The sequence below is a fragment of the Thunnus maccoyii genome, chromosome 8, assembly GCF_910596095.1.
Source record: "Thunnus maccoyii chromosome 8, fThuMac1.1, whole genome shotgun sequence".
Taxonomy (NCBI): domain Eukaryota; kingdom Metazoa; phylum Chordata; class Actinopteri; order Scombriformes; family Scombridae; genus Thunnus; species Thunnus maccoyii.
The window spans coordinates 24,479,178-24,498,542 of NC_056540.1; the positions used below are offsets into that span (position 1 = coordinate 24,479,178).

The window sequence follows — 19,365 nt, forward strand, 5'->3', positions numbered from 1 at the left end:
ATCATTTGTTTGTTTGAAGAGAACACGCAGACATTTTTACATTTACTGGTGACAAATCCTTAACTGTCACAATATGTGTAATATTGTAGAACAGTGTATTATAATGTATGGGTAAAAACACATGTGGAGTGCTGACTTATTCTTGGTATATTTGTACCTTAGGCTGATGGTGCACCTGCAGTATAGTGTATAAATACATCATGACCTGTACTTCCCTTTATATGAAGTGTGGAGTGCAATGCATGTGGCACATGTGTACTCTTGAATGATGCATGTTTTGATGCTTAGGAGAATTAAAGTTGTGCCTGATTATCTGCATAAAGGTTTTAAGATGTTCCCTGTTCCCAGTTCCCTGTTCCTGTGTGCATCACATGGTAAAGCTAAAGAAAAAGAAAGTACAAATTAAAACAAATCAACAATAAAATCAAAAACAAAAAAATATCAGTCAAAAATATCAACTTGCCTAACAATTAAAACAAACAAAATAACAAATATTCACATACATGTGAATTTCATTAAAAATCATGGTTTTGCTAAATTTAGGGCGGAGTGTATTTTTTGTGCTTAAGCCAATCAGGATGATTTCTACAGTACGTTGCAGACTTTGATCATCTTGTTACTAAAGGTCCGGTTTGGGTGGGGAGACATCATTTATGCAAGAAGAGTGATGTGCCACAATGAACGGAAGTGTGGCAGTTTTGATTCTTCTTAGCACAGCTTGTAAGTGCAGTTGTGTGGTTAGTGTGAGTGCTAACAATTATTTGTACAAATGTATGTGTGAAAATGCCAAAACCGTCAAGCTATAATATTTCTGTAAGTGTTTTCCTTTCTAAAATTATCGTTGTCCTACCTGGGTTGATGTGTTAACTCTGGTATTGTTCGTTTTTTCTTCTTTAGGTCTGACTCAAACTAAAGAGACTTCTCAACAGATCTCTTTGACTGTGGCTGAAGTTGGTGATAATTTCACTCTGATATGCCCATTCTCTTGGGATGAACCCGGTTTGTTTTACTGGTATAAACTGAGTTTTGGATATATGTTCCAAACTGTTGCTGAGGGATCTTTTGACAAAATCACACGTAAAGGACACTTTAACAACTCAAGATTCACAGTTGAACGAATCAATACTCAGTATTTTCTTCACATCAGAAATGTAAGCAAAGAAGATGAAGCAACATACTTCTGCCAAGCTGGATCAGCATACATAAGGACCTTTATTAATGGCACACTTCTGGCTGTGAATGGTACAGTATGTTAATTGCAGCATTATTGTCTGTCATGCATGTGTCAATAATTCTACATTTAGAAGTAATTTCATGTTCTGAAGTTAAATTAAAATAAATTAACATACAACCCCTCTGACATGTTTTTGTAGATCATAGAAATCAGCAGAAATATTTCTATGTGAAACAAAGTCCAGAGATGGAGTCAGTCCAGTCGGGAGAATCAGTGACTCTTCAGTGTTCGCTTTTTCCCAAGAAGAAAGAAAACACAGATCAGTGTCCCGATGTGCACAATGTGTACTGGCTCTACAGAGGTGCTGCGGTCCAATGTGGGGAGATTCTGTTTTGTGAAAGGACTGAAAGGGAGACGGGTATGTTGATCTTTCCACTGTTATTTAGATTATGAATGTGTGATAAACTTTTGATCATTTAAATGTTGAATGCTATTTTTCTAATGGTAGTTTTAGTAATGATTATGACTTTGTGATGCTAAAACAATGCAACAAATATTTATGAAATTCAAACTTAATTTAATTCATTAGACACTACATTTTCCATCCTTTGACCCTCTATTTCTGTTACTTATTCAATTTATTCATGACTTATGGTATACAATGGTACCATGACAACTTATAGCAATGTTTTTCTTTGGTTCTAAATCATTATTCTATTTAAGAAACATTACACTTGAGGGTGTGCTTTACCATCATTGTTGGCGTGTCAGTGATGCAGTCAGGAACGAGGTGCTTGCACCGAGTTCCGTAAGCAATTACGCAAAAATTACGGTGAAGCACACCCTTGAGTGTAATGTTGTGATTATACAACATTTACCAACAAAATAAAAGATATAAACAAAATGTATTCATATTGTGAGGCAGTTCAGTCTAAAAATAAAAAAAAACTTTTTGCATGTCTTATCCCCGTTTCCATGGAGATACTTAAATTATGACTAATACCTGGAAAACAATCACTCACGTCAGTAGACGTAATGAAACCTAGTTTACTACTCCAGCAAGTAGGCCGACCCTTAGTAACGACCTAACAACAAAGACGATTTCTAGTCCCTGCTGAGTCAGCCAACTAACTTGAGCTAATGCTTTCTAGAGATTGTGGGATTTCCCAAACTGAATAAATACCACACATATAAACACAAAACTGCTTTGCTAGTTCAGTCTTGTTGTAACTAAGATATCCGCTGAAAAAATATTTTTTTCAATGGACAGATTTAGCTACTATGTCTACAATCTTCACAGACATTTTTAAGCTAGTAATGCCATCTCACCGACTCCCCGGAACAGCTGATGGAGGATGCCAGGGTTGGAGCTGAGATATACTCTCAACTGAAGAGAAATGGCCAAGTTTTGCTGTGTATGGGGGTGCCAAGTAAAGATAAAGAGTGGCGAGGGGTTCGTCCCACAGTGTCAGAGTTCAATCCACTCGGTAAAGTGTCCATTTTGTTTTCCCCACAACCCCTAATCCATTCAGTTCAATCCAGTTTCACAAACATAAAAGAACGACAACTCAAAACTCCGCTCTGGGTTTTCACCACAGATCCCCCCACAAAACATAACAAACCAAAGACACTAGCAAAGCAACACAGTACATAAAATAAACCCAGCAAGAATGTCAAATAGGTCAGACCACCATGTTTATACTATATATCTTCAAACGTTACAGTTACGGCTGAAAATGACAACAGAAAAAAACAAGTTTGCCAAGTTCACATATCTCCGCAATTCAAATCAACCACCAGTTGTCTACCCAGAAATGACTGTTGTTGTTAGCGTAATGTCACGATCTGTAGTTTTAATTAACGGCAGAGTAATATTTTTATTGATGAGGATTTTTTCATTTGAGCACAGCTAGGATTGCTGTCATGCTGATTTGAGCACGTTCTAAATGTCTAGTTGACCAATCAGATTGCTTGGTCAGAACTACCTGTTGTATAATCCTCCATTATATAGTTGTTGACTGATTAAATGATATCCTATCTTATCATGAAAGATGAGGTATATGTAAAGAGTTAAATGTCTGCTTGGATTTTTTTCTGATTTCAGAACAAGAATGGGACCCAATTATTCTTGTGCTGGGAATACTGTTGGCTCTCTGCATGATTGTGATTGCCATCCTTATTTTCTCAAGACACCAAAAGTGACTGGAAGCTATAGGAGTGGACACTGCACCAACTGTTCTACAAATAGCTCTTTGTTTCAGCATGTGTAATAAAGTCATTTCAACATGTATTAAGTGTGTATCAATGCTGTTCCTCGAGATTAGTTGTGTATTGTGTATTTATACGTTAGACCGTAATCATGGTTCTAGGAAGATACATGGAAACATCTCTGTGGGTCTACACAGAGAAGGGTGTTATGGGTTGACATGCACGCCTCACAAAACTCAAAATGTGTCTGCAAGATGATTAATCCAACTACTGTCCTGTTCCGAATGGAAAGAAATAACATAGAAACATTATACTCAAAATCCATACAAGTACAAAAGAGACAGTCATGTGAATTGTGTTTATGTCTGAATGACACCTGCGCATGTTCACATACATACAAGAGGGGTGTTCAGAGAAAAGCATGTTCTAGCATTTCTGTGTTCACATAAAAGTAAAGGCTGTGGGGTTGCGATGCAACCTCAGAAAAATTGTGACGCTCAGAAAAATTTATCTGCTGATTTACAGACGTCTCTTTCACAATGTAAGTCTATGGGAAAAAGTCTTTTTGGGCCAGTGTGCATCACGTGACGTTGTAATTACACAGTTTTGTATAAATACATCATGCCCTGTCATCAAATTTGCTTCAAAGCCTGGCAGTCTTCCTGCATCCAGTTCTCTTTATACATCCATGCTCTGTTCTGATTGGCCAGCGTCCATGTTTTTGAACTTTAACTATTTTTGACATAGACATCTAACATCATTACAGTATAATAAATGACAGGAAATCACAAAAAGCATGTTATATCCCCTTTAAACTCGTGTTTAATATTATTATTGTGTCTTTCCACCAACCTCTGTCTTTATTATCATTACTGTCAGTCACCCTGTGTTCTTCTTGTTGTCTGGGGTTTGCTTATCTTTGGTGGTTTTTGTTAAGGGAAGGGGAAGTGCTACTTATTCACTGGTCCCACCTAGAGCATTAGTCTGATCTGTGATCTCCCCATCTTACCCCAGGATTCCACCGGCCGTGTGTGTGCCACGTTCCGGCTCCGACGCGGTTTTGCTCCGTCCTCTGCACAGCGCCCTATTCCACTGGGAGCGTGTCAGAAGCGAAGTGTCTTCACTGTGGGGAAGCCTTCCGCCGTTTAAAGTCAATTGCACTCCTACTACAGTAATTACAGCAGCCTAGTCAAAGCTGATAAAATCCCTTAAGGCTGCTGTAATTATTGCAGTAGTAGGGCAACTAAACTGCCCAATTTTGTTAACTTGCTCAGCTTTTGTTGATTTGGTAATTTTCCTTGATTTTTGTGCTTCTTCTATGGTTAAGTAGGCTATGTAGTTAAATGGTTTCTGTATTCATCTGTTTTAATTGCGTTTATTGTTGATATATGACCAGGAGTCTGCACAGGGTGTTTTATTTTAAAAATTGACGCGGCTTCTGTAAAAAATAGACGAGGCACCTATCTTTAGCGCAGCGCAGCGGAGAGCCGCTTCTGGGACGCCCGTTGGAATCGGATACATTGACTAGAGTGGCCGCGATAGTGGCACATGCGCCCAGTGGAATTTAGGGGTTAAAGTGTTGACCTACTTATTTTATTCGGTAAATCAGAGGGAAACATTATTGCAAGCCTTTCTTCCTCATAACATCATTTGTTTGTTTGAAGAGAACACACAGACATTTTTACATTTACTGGTGACAAATCCTTAACTGTCACAATATATGTAATATTGTAGACTAAGAACAGTGTATTATAATGTATGAGTAAAAGCACATGTTGAGTGCTGACTTATTCTTGGTATATTTGTATCTCAGCCTGATGGTGCACCTGCAGTATAATGTATAAATATATCTTGCACTTCCCTTAATAAGCAGTGTGAAGTTCAATGCATGTGGCACATTTGTACTCTTGAATGATGCATGTTTTGACGCTTAGGAAAATCAAAGTAGTGCCTGATTATCTGCATAAAAGTTTTAAGATGTTCCCTGTTCCCAGCTCCCCGATCCTTTGTGCATCACATGGTAAAGCTAAAGAAATAGAAAGAACAAATTCCTATTATCCATACCGTCAAGAGTGGAGGGTGTTGCTTGATTGCTTACATTTTTTTCCAATGGATGCTTAGATAAGCTCCCCATGTGACGGTGGGACTGAATGGGAAACAAAGATAAATGAATTCATACATTTGCTGTTAAAACAAAAACCAAAAAAGGAACAAATGTAAAGATGCATATGCTCCTTAAAATAGAACTTTTTGACAATTATATAATTTATAAATTAGCACATTCAAAGGCAAACAAAACTAAAACAGCCAGGTCCACTGGTTAAAATAAAATGTGCTTCTTGTAGCTCTTTCCTTCTTGCACCTCTGACCTCATTACATATCCTGTTGGGGCCTCGGGTCTATTCTGAGTAAACAGCCTTGGTGGTTGGTCAAAAGCCCACCACAGCTTTTGTCTGTCAGTGTAGCTGCTGAATGTGGCTTTTCTTGCTGCTTTCAAGACACTAATGAAAGTTGCCTATGTATATTGATCCAGATTTAATTAAGGTGAATTAAAATTGAGCACTCTTAGTATTTTACACAAGCATAACCCCAGAATTAGATATTAAACTAATGTCTCTGCCCCTTACTGATCATTCTAGATGGATTCTTTAGTAGTGAGTGTAAATGGGGTATAAGTGGTCGGAATTCCTCCATTTACACCTGGTATTAAGATGTGATCTGTATCCGGATATCTTATCTGGACAAGAGAAAACACATGTTAATGCAGGTCAGCTCAGGTCAGCCAGACCACATTTGGAGGTGGCTAAGCATGCCAGGTGTATATGCAATTTATATAGCGTGACTACATTACCAAGAAAAAAATTGGCCCAGCAAGTTGTAAGGTATCTAACTGTGCCTCTTCCTGCTAGCTTAAGCAAGCTTGGCAAAAACAACAAGTAGTAGCTGTACCTAAAAGTCTTCTCCATGGATGTATTATAGGAACTGGATACGGGACTCAAAGATGGTGCCTATTCACTCAAATGAAAATTGTTCGCCTGTTTTCCCCTTTGGCCACACCCATGCGTTCCTGCTCGGCCCACAGACTTTACCCTGGGATGATGTCACACACATTAAATTCTCTTTTATAGGCTTTTGGAAGGTTTTATAAATATAAAACATTCATGGCCTTCATGGTAATAATTGACATTGTTGGATGTTCGAGTTGTTCTGTCAACAGTTTTACAGATGTCTCTTTTATAATAGTGGTCTATGGGGGAAAATGCTTTTTGGGTCACATGGGATTTTTATCACTGCAGTAGCACAAATGACCACTGAGAAAAATTGTCAGCAATGCTGAGTGGCGGTGCAGTATCCAGCTCTCTTAACACATCAATGATCTTCCACTGTAAAAAATGAGTGATGGCAATCTACGGTACTGATTTCCATGACTTGATGCGCCATGTTTGTTGACAAGTTCGCCTGCTCTGCCTAGCTAATTTGCATATCGAGATCCAATAGCAATGTGGACACAACTAAGATAACCAGAATGCATTTTAATACCAGGTGTGAATACAAAGACCCATGGATTGGATATCATTATCCAGATAATGTGTCTAGATACAGATCACATGTTAATACCAGGTGTAAACAGGGTCAGTGACAAAACTGCTTTGGAACTTCAAACTATCATCTAATAGTATAAAGCAACAATACATGTACATTTAAGAGTCATTGAAATTGCATCATGAATTTGCTAAATTTTGGAGGGAGTGCACATTCTGCTTTTCAACCAATCAGGATCATTTCCGCTTTGTAGACTTTGATGATCTTGTGACTGAATCTTTCATTTGGTTAGAGAGGCATGAGTTGTGCAATAGAAAGGTTTTTACCACAATGATTGAAGGACTGACTGCTTTGATTCTTCTTAGTACGGCGTGTAAGTGCACCTTTTAACTAATATGAGATAGATATTCATGCAAACCATTGTTTACATTTCACAGTGTTATTTCTAATGGCAGATACTCTACATTTGTTTTTGTCTTGTTGTGTAGTACATTAGTTTTTGTTTGTCTCTTTTTCTCAGCTCTGATTCAAACTGCAGAGGTTCCTCACCCAATCTCTTTGACTGTGGTTGAAGTTGGTGGGAATGTTACTCTGCAATGCCCAGTTTCTGAGAAGGAGGGGAAGTTCTTTCACTGGTACAAGCAGTCTCTTGGATATATGGTCCAAACAGTTGCTACAAGAACTTATACTCAAATAAAACTTGTTGGACAATTTGAGAATTCACGTTTCCAAGTCACAGAGGGATATGCTGAGTACTTCCTCACCATTAGAAATGTAAGCAAAGAGGATGAAGCAACATATTTCTGCCAGAATGGAACGGCGTATTCACCGACATTTGGTGAAGGCACATTCTTGGCTGTGAACGGTAAAATATTTTACTCTCCGTGTCTATGCAGCTGTCAGTCATCACAACGTTTTCAAGTCATACACATAATTTCAATCATTAAATTCCTTTTAATGTCTTTTTTACTGAATCACGCAGATCTTAATCAACAGGCATCTTTCTACGTGAAACAAAGTCCGGAGACAGCATCAGTCCAGCTGGGAGATGCACTGACTCTTCAGTGTTCACTTCTCTCCAAAAACAAAGAAAACACAGATCTGTGTCCAGATGAACACAGTGTGTACTGGTTCAGAGCTGGATCAGGAGACTCACGCCCAGGCATCATTTACACTAAGAAGGACAGGAGTGATGAACATGTGGAAAGGAGCTGTGTCTACAGTCTGTCCAAAACTATACAGGACTCCTCTGATACTGGGACTTACTACTGTGCTGTGGTCACATGTGGAGAAATCCTGTTTGGTGTAGGAGTTCAAGTGGAGATAAGTATGTTTTTAAGGTCCTTATTGTCTTCAAATCTTTAATGATTCTTAACTATTAAGGGTGGATAGATTTGATAAGATTTAGTCTGATTAAAAAAATTTGCTGTTTGATAGATACATTTATTCAGTTATTTATTTATTTATTATTTATTAATGATTGGTCAATTATCAGTTCATGCCTGATACCTCATCCCTTAGTACTGAATGCTGTAAATTGAAATGCTTCATTTAAAATATAAATTTCAAATCATTAAAAAATGTTATTGTTATTGCTTACATAGAATTTGATAAATTAGATATCTTCTGCAGTAGTTAGCTACTGCAGAAGAAAATAATTGATATCGTAAAAGTAAATGAGGAGTAAAGAGTTACATACCTGCTTGGACTTTTTTTCAGATTCAGGACAAGAATGGGACCCAATTATCATTGTGCTTGGGATACTTTTGGCTGTCTGCGTGGCTGTGATAGCCATTCTTATTTACTCTAGAGACTGATGGTAAGTTTAATAACATGAGTTATATTTATAGATTTTTTTAATCATTAAAAAATCCCAGATTACCACAATCCACGATATCACTGAAAACCAACCAAGGATACAACATCGAGGGGCCTGTTTCACCAATTTTGCAGCATACTAGTTATGATTTGTAACATTATATCTTTATTTTGATCGACTGATGTTCCACTAATCAGAAAAAGACCCCACCATACTTGCACCCTTTGCATCAGCATGTGAGAGTCATGTAGGACTCACAAATTGCAGATCATTTGTAATGTGAAATGTGTGTAATGTGTGTAATGTGAAACATGCTGCCACCATTTGTGTATAAATAATGCCTACAAACTGCTTTTGGGAAACTGGCCCCAAGATTGGAAATGCTTTGGCTACATTTCAGTAAAATATGGCATGAGAAATTTTATTTGGTCACAAACCACATTTGTTTTGTTATGATTGCATTATTAGTACGAATAAGTCAGAAAATTGGGACTATCAACCACAACTGTGAATAAGAGGCTGTTGTTTTATGACCATTGACTCTCTAGGGTCAGCCTTGTTTGTCCAAAGACTCATGAACATTCTTTATTCCAGTGAGCCGATCTTAATCTTAGTCTCTGACATGTGTTTAGTTTTCAGTATTTAGTTACTTAAGGATGACTCTGAATCTGGTGTATTAGGTTTTCCCCTAATACAGGAGAAATGCTCCTTCTTGTGAGGAGAATGTAATTGTGTGGTAATTAGCATTTCTGAGTGATTCTCATTTTGATTTTGATGTGCATGTCATTTTCTTCAAAAAACTTTATAATCCTTTAAGCTCCTGTATGAGTTGGGGACAATCATGTGCCATTGAGGTTAGATGGTATACTGATTTTCATTCAAACATTATGCAAACTGTTCCATTAGCTATGATCAACACCTCCAATCTAAAGTATATATTATTATTATTTTTAGGGTGGTGATGCCAAGGCGCTGAACTACTGTATCACTGGCTTTCTCTACAAAGCAAGAAGTGTGTTTGAAGACTGGCACTGTTTTCACATATACAAAGAATAATAAAAAAATAGTCACACAAAGTGGCACCATCGGTTTTATTTAGGTGAATTCCATCGACTTACAAAAATCTTATAATTGTGTGTAACTGTTTTTTTTATTTTTTAAGAGATCAGTTGTGGATTATGTATTTTCACTTAACTTGAGTTTGTTAAAAGATGTTTCTAAATAAAAAATATTCTAAAAAGAAAAAAAAAAGAATTTAACCAGATATTCCTTCCTTCATTAGTTTTTCTTCTTGTCATTCTCATCTTGCTCTTCAAAATTACATAAAATGATCCATTCTTACTTTTATCATCACTATTGTCATTAATTCCTTTTAGCATTTCTTTCTTCTATATTTGTATCTTATCATATTTTGATAAACATTATTAGTATGGTGATATGATCATATTTGATGGTGTTGGTAACGATAATAGTTTAAAAATTATAAAGAATATACTGATATAATACATGTATACAAATCATAGGTGGCGTTAATAAGAGTCCAGGTGAGGCTAAGCCTCCCCAAAATGATCATGGAAGTATTATACTTAAGCTTTTTGTGGATTACTTGGCTTGCTGGTTGTTATTTGGATTCAATAACTAACAGGTTATCTTGGTGAGAGACAGTGAGCAAGAAAGAGAGAAACAGCTGAGAGACCAAGTGGGAGAGACAGAAGCCTTTAGTTACTGATTATAGTGACCAACGCAAGCAACACTCCGACTGTTTCCTGAAAATTGGGGGGGGGGGGGGGTATTCAGATGAAGCAGTACAAAGCAAGTTGTTGGTGTTGCTGTGCTGAGAATAGATGTCTCAGAACCACGTCTGTTTCTGAAGCAGTGTCACTCTGGCACTTCAGTGATTTTATCAACAAGAGCAAACTAAATTCTTTCGGCAAATGCACAGAAATAACAGAATAATGCTTAAAATATAAATAAAGTATGAAATCAAAATTAACCACCGCACACTGAGATGACTTTACTGTGTCATCTCAGGAGCAAATAATGTGTTTCGCCTGTAGCTTCGTCAGGTTCGCTCAGCACTGAGCAAAACACATTGTTCGCTCCTAATAAAGTCACAGTAAAGTCATCTCAGTGTCTGGTGGTTAATTTTGATTTACAGCTTATATGTTCCTGCAACCGACCAGCACAAAATACTGGCTGTGCATGGGGAGTTCTGTCAAAAATACAGTATGTTTAATCAAACACTCCCAAGCCAATAGATGCATTTAAATTGGCATAAAAAATAGAAAGTGTAATGTAGTTAAAGCAGTAAAGCATTGCATTGATTTATGAATCAATATGATTGATTGTAACAGTATCTGTTGTCCACAGCTGCTTTATACTGTATGAAAAGTTTATATATGATATGATATCCGGGGGCTGCCTATGATACAAATGATTAACAAAGATGCCACTCTCTTGATGTGACATCTGTATGTTAATATAGTCCCCTGACACACATACACTGCATTACTTTGCAACCCCTCGTTCCTCCTGTTTTCAATGAAAGTATTTCCCAAAATATCAAACTATTCCTTTAAGATCTGTTCCTCTGTATATCACTTGTTAAAATTACATAAATATAATGGGACACAGCTGAACCTTGCAACTTATGTGTGCAGATTTCTGTTATCACCAAAACTGGAGTGTGTTGCATCACTGTTTTTGATTTCCTCATTTTTTGTTCAATGGATGCTAATCTGGATGCTCCACACACCATCCAGAACTGATTAGGACTGAATGTAAAAGAAATCAAAAAAAAGAACACATACCATATAAATGAGCATATATACAGGCAAGTCACTACATATCCTGCAGCCCATAGTCAAGTCTATTCTGAGTAAACAGACTTGGTCAAAGGTAGAGAAACGGCCTGCCACAGCTTTTTTCAGTGCAGCTGCTGCATATGTTTTGTTTGTTGTTTTCAAGACATTAATGTAAATTGCCTTTATGAAATTCTGTGAGACAAGGAAGACAGACTGCATCCCCAGACAGTCTTTTATCAAACAATTTTTTGAAAACATTCTTGAAAGAAAGATTGAGCGTACTTATAGAATGAAATGATATGGAAAAAACATCCTTATCTTTCATCTACAAGTGTAGGAACTTTTAACAGACAATATATAGAAAACTGCTCAAAACCACCGTCAGACTGCTTTCTCTCCATCTCTCTCTGTCTTTCACTTTGATCATAAATTAAGTTTTTAACCATTATAATAACTATTTATTATCTACAGTAAACTCAAAATATTTTGGATGCCATAAATCCTATCCCAGCTTGAACAGCTGTCTACTAATTAACCCTAACCCCTGCAGTTATTATATTTGACCAGTCTAGCCAAAAACACCAGCAGTTAGAGATAATACAGAGACAGTGCCTACAGTGATCACAAATGGTGCAGTACAGTGCACTGCTGTTTGGCAATATTTAGTAGGTGTCTATAACTTTAATGAATTATAATAAAATGTATTATATTTGGATGAAAGTAGTAAGGAATACCACATATGTCCTGTCTTACTGTAATAACATATTCATGTGTGCTTAAACCAGCAGAATTTGTATCATTAGTAGACTTTGTCCATGCAAAAAATCATTAGCCCAGTTTGAACAGGGTTTTAGAGCCTCAAACTTCTAGTCAGGATCCTTTAGATAAATACTGACTCCTCCTCCTATAGGAAGATTACATGACTATGTAACAGCCAAATAGCTTAGGTTGTACAGAAACCTGTTTATAAAGTTGACGTCACTAATGCATGAAAAGTAAAAGATGACACAACCGAGACAGTCAGAGTGACAAAACAATATTGGAAATATCAACTAATGTAAAACAACAATTAACAATACACATATATCTAAGAATTGAATTGGATCATGAATTTGAAAATTTTGGAGGAAGTTAACTTACTTCATTTCAACCAATCAGGATCATTTCCGCCTTGTAGACTTTGATGATCTTGTGACTGAATCTTTCATTTGGGTAGAAAGGCATGAGTTGTGCAACAGAAAGGTGTTTTACCACAATGATTGAAGGACTGACTGCTTTGATTCTTCTTAGTACAGCGTGTAAGTGCAACTTTGAACTAATATGAGATAGATATTCATGCAAACCATTGTTTACATTTCACAGTGTTATTTCTAATGGCAGATACTCTACATTTGTTTTTGTCTTGTTGTGTAATACATTAGTTTTTGTTTGTCTCTTTTCCTCAGCTCTGATTCAAACTGCAGAGGTTCCTCACCCAATCTCTTTGACTGTGGTTGAAGTTGGTGGGAATGTTACTTTGCAATGCCCAGTTTCTGAGAAGGAGGACGTATTCTTTAACTGGTACAAGCAGTCTCTTGGATATATGGTCCAAACAGTTGCTGCACGAACTTATAACCAACAAAAACTTGTTGGACAATTTGACAATTCACGTTTCCAAGTCACACAGGGGTACAATGAGTATTTGCTCACCATTAGAAATGTAAGCAAAGAGGATGAAGCAACATATTTCTGTCAGAATGGAACAGCGTATTCACTGACATTAGCTGAAGGCACATTCTTGGCTGTGAACGGTAAAATATTTTACTTTCTGGTTTATGCTCATTCCATTTATCATCATGTTTTTTAGTCATACAAATAATTTAGATCATTAATTCCCTTTAACGTATTTTTTACTGACTCACACAGACCGTAATCAGCAGAAATCTTTCTACGTGAAACAAAGTCCAGAGACTGAGTCAGTCCAGTGGGGCAAATCAGTGACTCTTCAGTGTTCACTTCTCTCCAAAAACAAAGAAAACACAGATCAGTGTCCAGGTGAACACAGTGTGTACTGGTTCAGAGCTGGATCAGGAGAATCTCATCCAAGCATCATTTACTCTCAGAACAGGAGTGATGACCAAGATGAAAAGAGCTGCGTCTACAGTCTGTCCAAAACTATTCAGGACACTTCTGATACTGGGACTTACTACTGTGCTGTGGTCACATGTGGAGAGATCCTGTTTGGTGAAGGAGCTAAAGTGGAGATAAGTATGTTTTTATATCCTTTGCCGTCTTCAAATATTAAATGCATCTTAACCTTGAAGGCTTGTCAGATTAGATTGATAAGATTTTGCTTTGATTCGATTAAATCTGATTAAAATATCAAGCTGATTGATAAAAACATGCAGCCAATTTGTCTTTTTCATGGCAGATATTTTTATATGTTTTAGTAGAAAAAGCACAGTTGTGATTAATTAGATTATTCCATTTAGTTCTTCCAGTTCAAGTAACTGTGCATGCTGGCTCATTGGCATGGATCCATCATTCATATGATTATGATTTACACCTGTGCATTTCCTGCCCAAACAACTCAATATTTCTTCTGTGAAAAAGCTCTACAGTTATCATATTTAAAAGTAATTGATTATTATTTCATGATGTGATTTTATATTTGAGACTTTTTATGTTAAAGAATAACTCAAATTAATGGTTGCTACTCTGCAAAATTAATTCAGAGAAATCAATGACCATAAAATTGCAATTTAAGCTCTGTGACTTATGTTAAATGTTTGAGAGAATACAAGAATGAGTACAAAGCTGCTTACTACCACAAAAAGATAGCAACTTTTGATTAAGATCAAAAGTTATGCTTGGTCAAAAAACATAATTAATTTTCTTAGTGCGACTGTGTGACGCCAACAGCAAATAATGACAATAATAAAACAATTTGGTTTTGAGTTACTGAACAACTTTGTAGATGCTCTTATGATTGTTAATTATTCAAATAAACAAACAGGAATGAGGTGTTAAGTGTCTCTTTTTGACATTTTTATGATTCCAGGACAACTAGACCCAGTTGTCTTTGTACTTGGAGCACTGTTGGTCTGCTGTGTGACTGTGATTGCCGTTCTTGTTTTCTACATGAATCGAAGCAGAGTTTGTGAACGTTGCAAAGGTAAGTTCATCAAATGTACATGGATTTTTATTACGTTTATTTATAATCAGAATCCATTGCTGAAAATTTTGATTTTATCTGTCATTTCAGTAATTTTCAAATTTATTAAAATTCGAATTTGATTGTAATGTAATTCATGACATGACATTTGATTTACCCTTGCCCTGAAATGTGCCTTATGTGTTTATCATAATTTTGTTTGATTGTTTATATAAGCTATAGCTATTTTTATAGTACTCTATCAGTTTTGGCCTCAACGATAGAAATTGGGGTTCTCTATTATACACTTTGAGTTCTGAAAAACAGTGAATGTTAACTCAGAAAAAGTTATGTTCTTTAAAACATTCACATCATATTTCAGTATGCAAAGATAGGGCTGGGTGTCGCTTAAAAAATTGCCTTACCAGACCCAATTCCAGTACCCTTAAAATGATACTGATACCAATAGAGAACTTCATTCGATACCCACAATGTGAAAGGATTCAGTTATGTAAAATGCCATCACTCCACCCCATCCAAATGATTTTTACACAAATACATTTTGAAAGTGTTCAAATTATTGAAATATTAACTATACAAACTGTACAAAACTGTATAGAAGTATTGTCTTTATGGGTTGTAGGCGCTGCGACAGTGGGTCAATCACACAACGCATTAAATCGAAGAATGCTTGTGGTGGCTGGCTGTGAGCAAAACCATACATACCATACATACATACCAGTAATTTTTTTTCTAGATCTGGGTACAAAAAGGATCAAATGCAGATATTATTTGATGCGATATTACTTGGTACTGGGTTATTTTGGTCGATACATTAAAAGTATCGACCAGGTATCGAGTAGCCAAGTCCTAATGGAAGATAACTCAGTAACACTATGTGTGTGTGTTGTCCTAATTAAATCTGACTGAGGTGTGTCATTGATTACATTGCATCAAATAATTATATCTTTACATTCTGGTAGCGTTAAGAGGTTATGTCTTGTTGAGCCTGGAGCCATAAATAAAAACTTAAAGAGACAAAACTCAAATCATAAATGTCTGAACAATTCAACCCCATATACCATCATTTAAAACTCTCTTTAAGAGGGTCACAATTTGCAATTTCCAAAATGAACAACTGAATGCTTTAGTGAGTTTTTCAGTGTTTCAAATCAGAAGAGCATAGTTAGATGAGGTACATTATAGGTATAAAGCTATAAATCCAAGAACTGTAATAAACAAAAACAGATAAAAGTCACACTGATATGCTTTTATGAAGTCTTTTTTTTTATTAACAGGAACAATGAGTGCTTCTCATAACCCTGGGCATGACAAGTCGACAGTGGATCAGTCAAATGACCTGGTAAATATGCTTTTAAGTTTGACACTTAGCATCAAATTGATTGGCAAAAAACATCTGAGTTGTCAACTGGATTACAATAATTTCCTGACTCTAGACTCTGTCTGGCAGAGCTGCCTTATCTAAAGTCTAGCAACCATTCAGCTCAGTGTTCAATAATTTTAAAGCTTTATACTGTGTATACTTGTCTTCTCCATTCAGTGACTTATGTTGTTAAATAAACCGTCATTGTAAAACTGACACATAAGTATATATCTTAAAAAAGATTTTAAAAAATAAAATCATTGGCCCAAGTAATGTGAATTAGAAGGTAATGGATGTCATGATTTTAATGCAAACCAAACATTTTAGTCAGAATATCACACCACTGGATAACAAAGCTTTATAATATATGTTCTAAACTTGGTCTCTTTAACTGGTCTTGATTTCACAGCTTTAATCTCTAAACTTTAACACATCATTTTTATTTTGCAGGATGGGGAAGCAGAAGCAGTGAACTATGTAGCACTGAATTTTTCCACAAGGAAAGTGAAAAGAGAGAGGAAGAAGAGAGAGTCACCACCAGACTGTGTGTACTCTACTGTGAGAGCAGATTATCACACCCAACACCACCCCTCTCTGTAGGCAGAGCATGGCCTGTGCATTGGGTCCCAATCTCCTCAGAGGACTTTTTTCTGATTTCAGAACAAGAATGGGACCCAGTTATTCTTGTGCTGGGAATACTGTTGGCTCTCTGCGTGATTGTGATTCTTATTTGCTCAAGACACCAAAATTTGTACATGATATGACCTGGACTAAAAAATCAAAATCTCCTTTGTGCCGCCCAATAACGAGTCAATGAGAATATCCTTTCCACCACCTGCTCCAAATACTCTGAAACTCACCATCATACTATTATCTTGAAAAAGACTCAATCATCCTTTAAGCCCCTATAGGAGTGGGGGACAATCATGGGCTGAAAAAAACACTGCACCAACTGTTCTACAAATAGCTCTTTGTTTCAGCATGTGTAATAAAGTCATTTCAACATGTATTAAGTGTGTATCAATGCTGTTCCTCGAGATTAGTTGTGTATTGTGTATTTATACGTTAGACCGTAATCATGGTTCTAGGAAGATACATGGAAACATCTCTGTGGGTCTACACAGAGAAGGATGTTATGGGTTGACATGCACGCCTTACAAAACTCAAAATGTGTCTGCAAGATGATTAATCCAACTACTGTCCTGTTCCGAATGGAAAGAAAAAATACAGAAACATTATACTCAAAATCCATACAAGTACAAAAGAGACAGTCATGTGAATTGTGTTTATGTCTGAATGACACATGTGCATGTTTGCATACATACAAGAGGGGTGTTCAGAGAAAAGCATGTTCTAGCATTTCTGTGTTCACATAAAAGTACAGGCTGTGTGGTTACATGGCATCAGTGTGTGGTTGTGATGCAACCACACAGCAATGCAGCATGTTATGTCCCCTTTAAACTCAATAAAGTTAATGACTATCAGTCACACTGTGCTCTTCTTGATGTCTGGGGCTTGCTTATCTTTGGTGGTTTTTGTTGAGTGAAGGGGAAGTGCTACTCATTCACTGGTCCCACCTAGATATTTGTGGCAAGAGCATTAGTCTGATCTGTGATCTCCCCATCTGAGAGTGTTGACCTACTTATTTTATCTGGTAAATCAGAAGGAAACATTATTGCAAGCCTTTCTTATTCATTACATCATTCGTTTGTTTGAAGAGAACACACAGACATTTTTACATTTACTGGTGACAAATCCTTAACTGTCACAATATATGTAATATTGTAGACTAAGAACAGTGTATTATAATGTATGAGTAAAAGCACATGTGGAGTGCTGACTCATTCTTGGTATATTTGAACCTCAGGCTGATGGTGCACCTGCAGTATAGTGTATAAATACATCATGCCTTGCACTTCCCTTAATAAGCAGTGTGAAGTTCAATGCATGTGGCACATTTGTACTCTTAAATGATGCATGTTTTGACGCTTAGGAGAATCAAAGTAGTGCCTGATTATCTGCATAAAAGTTTTAAGATGTTCCCTGTTCCCAGTTCCCTGATCCTTTGTGCATCACATGGTAAAGCTAAATAAATAGAAAGAACAAATTCCTATTATCCATACCATCAAGAGTGGAGGGTGTTGCTTGATTACTTACATTTTTTTTCTAATGGATGCTTAGATAAGCTCCCCATGTGACGGTGGGACTGAATGAGAAACAAAGATAAATGAATTCATACATTTGCTGTTAAAACAAAAACCAATAAAAAGGAAACAAATGTAATGGTGCATATGCTCCTTAAAATAGAACTTTTTGACAATGATTTATAAATTAGCACATGCAAAGGCAAGCAAAGCTAAAACAGCCAGGTCCACTGGTTAAAATAAAATGTGCTTCTTGTAGCTCTTTCCTTCTTGCACCTCTGACCTCATTACATATCCTGTTGGGGCCTCGGGTCTATTCTGAGTAAACAGCCTTAGTGGTTGGTCGAAAGCCCGCCACAGCTTTTGTCTGTCAGTGTAGCTGCTGAATGTGGCTTTGCTTGCTGCTTTCAAGACACTAATGAAAATTGCCTTTATGAAGTTCTTGTGAGAACAAAGAAAAGTTTTCCCCAGACACTTTTTTTCTGAAACTATTTTTCAAATGTAAAAGTCATATTCTCTATCCCATCTTGATCAGTTTCTCTTGGGAATATAATTTAAGGAATAACCAGTACAATCTTGCCATGTCCATAGTTATTACATGTTGGAAAAGTATAAACTCTAAATTTAGACATCCTTTAATCACAGCAATTCATCTCAAATCCACACCACTGCACTGAAATAACCTGATATAATATCCCAGTATGTCTTTTGGTGCTGATTTATGGAGTCTACCCACCGACACCAGCAGTTCAAATGAGGAAACGCAACATTAAAGCACAAGTAAGAGCGTATAGAGTATACAGCGTGACCACATTAACAAGAAAAAAATTGGCCCAGCAAGTTGTAGGGTCATCTAACTGTGCCTCTTCCTGCTAGCTTAAGCAAGCATGGCAAAAACAACAAGTATTAGCTGTACTTAAAAGTCTTCTCCATGGATGTATTATAGGAACTGGATACTGGACTCAAAGATGGTGCCTATTCACTCAAATGAAAACTGTTTACCTGTTTTCCCCTTTGGCCCACCCATGCATTCCTGCTCGGCCCACAGACTTTACCCTGGGATGATATCACACACATTAAATTCTCTTTTATAGGCTTTTGGAAGGTTTTATAAATATAAAACATTCATGGCCTTCATGGTAATAATTGACCTTGT

At 36.7% G+C, this 19,365-nt stretch overlaps 3 protein-coding genes across 3 annotated transcripts; all 3 read left to right on the plus strand.

Annotated features, from left to right (window-relative positions):
• The first annotated feature begins 630 nt into the window (after window positions 1-630).
• Window positions 631-3,630, plus strand: LOC121902037. The gene is made up of 4 exons (XM_042419215.1): window positions 631-720; window positions 898-1,242; window positions 1,374-1,592; window positions 3,279-3,630. Exons 1-4 carry the CDS (start codon window positions 678-680, stop codon window positions 3,374-3,376), a joined length of 705 nt encoding a protein of 234 aa, XP_042275149.1. The 5' UTR covers window positions 631-677; the 3' UTR covers window positions 3,377-3,630.
• A 3,614-nt stretch (window positions 3,631-7,244) lies between these two features.
• Window positions 7,245-9,874, plus strand: LOC121902036 (immunoglobulin kappa light chain-like). The gene is made up of 5 exons (XM_042419214.1): window positions 7,245-7,298; window positions 7,446-7,790; window positions 7,908-8,252; window positions 8,645-8,744; window positions 9,699-9,874. Exons 1-4 carry the CDS (start codon window positions 7,256-7,258, stop codon window positions 8,740-8,742), a joined length of 831 nt encoding a protein of 276 aa, XP_042275148.1. The 5' UTR covers window positions 7,245-7,255; the 3' UTR covers window positions 8,743-8,744; window positions 9,699-9,874.
• Window positions 9,875-12,803: 2,929 nt separating this feature from the next.
• On the plus strand, window positions 12,804-16,802 carry LOC121901469. The gene is made up of 6 exons (XM_042418261.1): window positions 12,804-12,846; window positions 12,970-13,338; window positions 13,454-13,795; window positions 14,589-14,702; window positions 15,980-16,044; window positions 16,516-16,802. The coding sequence occupies exons 1-6, from the start codon at window positions 12,804-12,806 to the stop codon at window positions 16,663-16,665; spliced, it is 1,083 nt and encodes a 360-aa protein (XP_042274195.1). The 3' UTR covers window positions 16,666-16,802.
• Window positions 16,803-19,365: the final 2,563 nt, after the last annotated feature.

Coding starts and splice junctions, on each gene's coding strand:
- LOC121902036 (XM_042419214.1), top strand. CDS start 7,256: ATGATTGAAGGACTGACTGCTTTGATTCTTCTTAGTACGGCGT. Junction 7,299..7,445: donor GATTCTTCTTAGTACGGCGT/GTAAGTGCACCT, acceptor TCTTTTTCTCAG/CTCTGATTCAAACTGCAGAG. Junction 7,791..7,907: donor CACATTCTTGGCTGTGAACG/GTAAAATATTTT, acceptor TGAATCACGCAG/ATCTTAATCAACAGGCATCT.
- LOC121902037 (XM_042419215.1), top strand. CDS start 678: ATGAACGGAAGTGTGGCAGTTTTGATTCTTCTTAGCACAGCTT. Junction 1,243..1,373: donor CACACTTCTGGCTGTGAATG/GTACAGTATGTT, acceptor ATGTTTTTGTAG/ATCATAGAAATCAGCAGAAA. Junction 1,593..3,278: donor AAGGACTGAAAGGGAGACGG/GTATGTTGATCT, acceptor TTCTGATTTCAG/AACAAGAATGGGACCCAATT.
- LOC121901469 (XM_042418261.1), top strand. CDS start 12,804: ATGATTGAAGGACTGACTGCTTTGATTCTTCTTAGTACAGCGT. Junction 14,703..15,979: donor AGTTTGTGAACGTTGCAAAG/GTAAGTTCATCA, acceptor TTTTATTAACAG/GAACAATGAGTGCTTCTCAT. Junction 16,045..16,515: donor TGGATCAGTCAAATGACCTG/GTAAATATGCTT, acceptor TTTATTTTGCAG/GATGGGGAAGCAGAAGCAGT.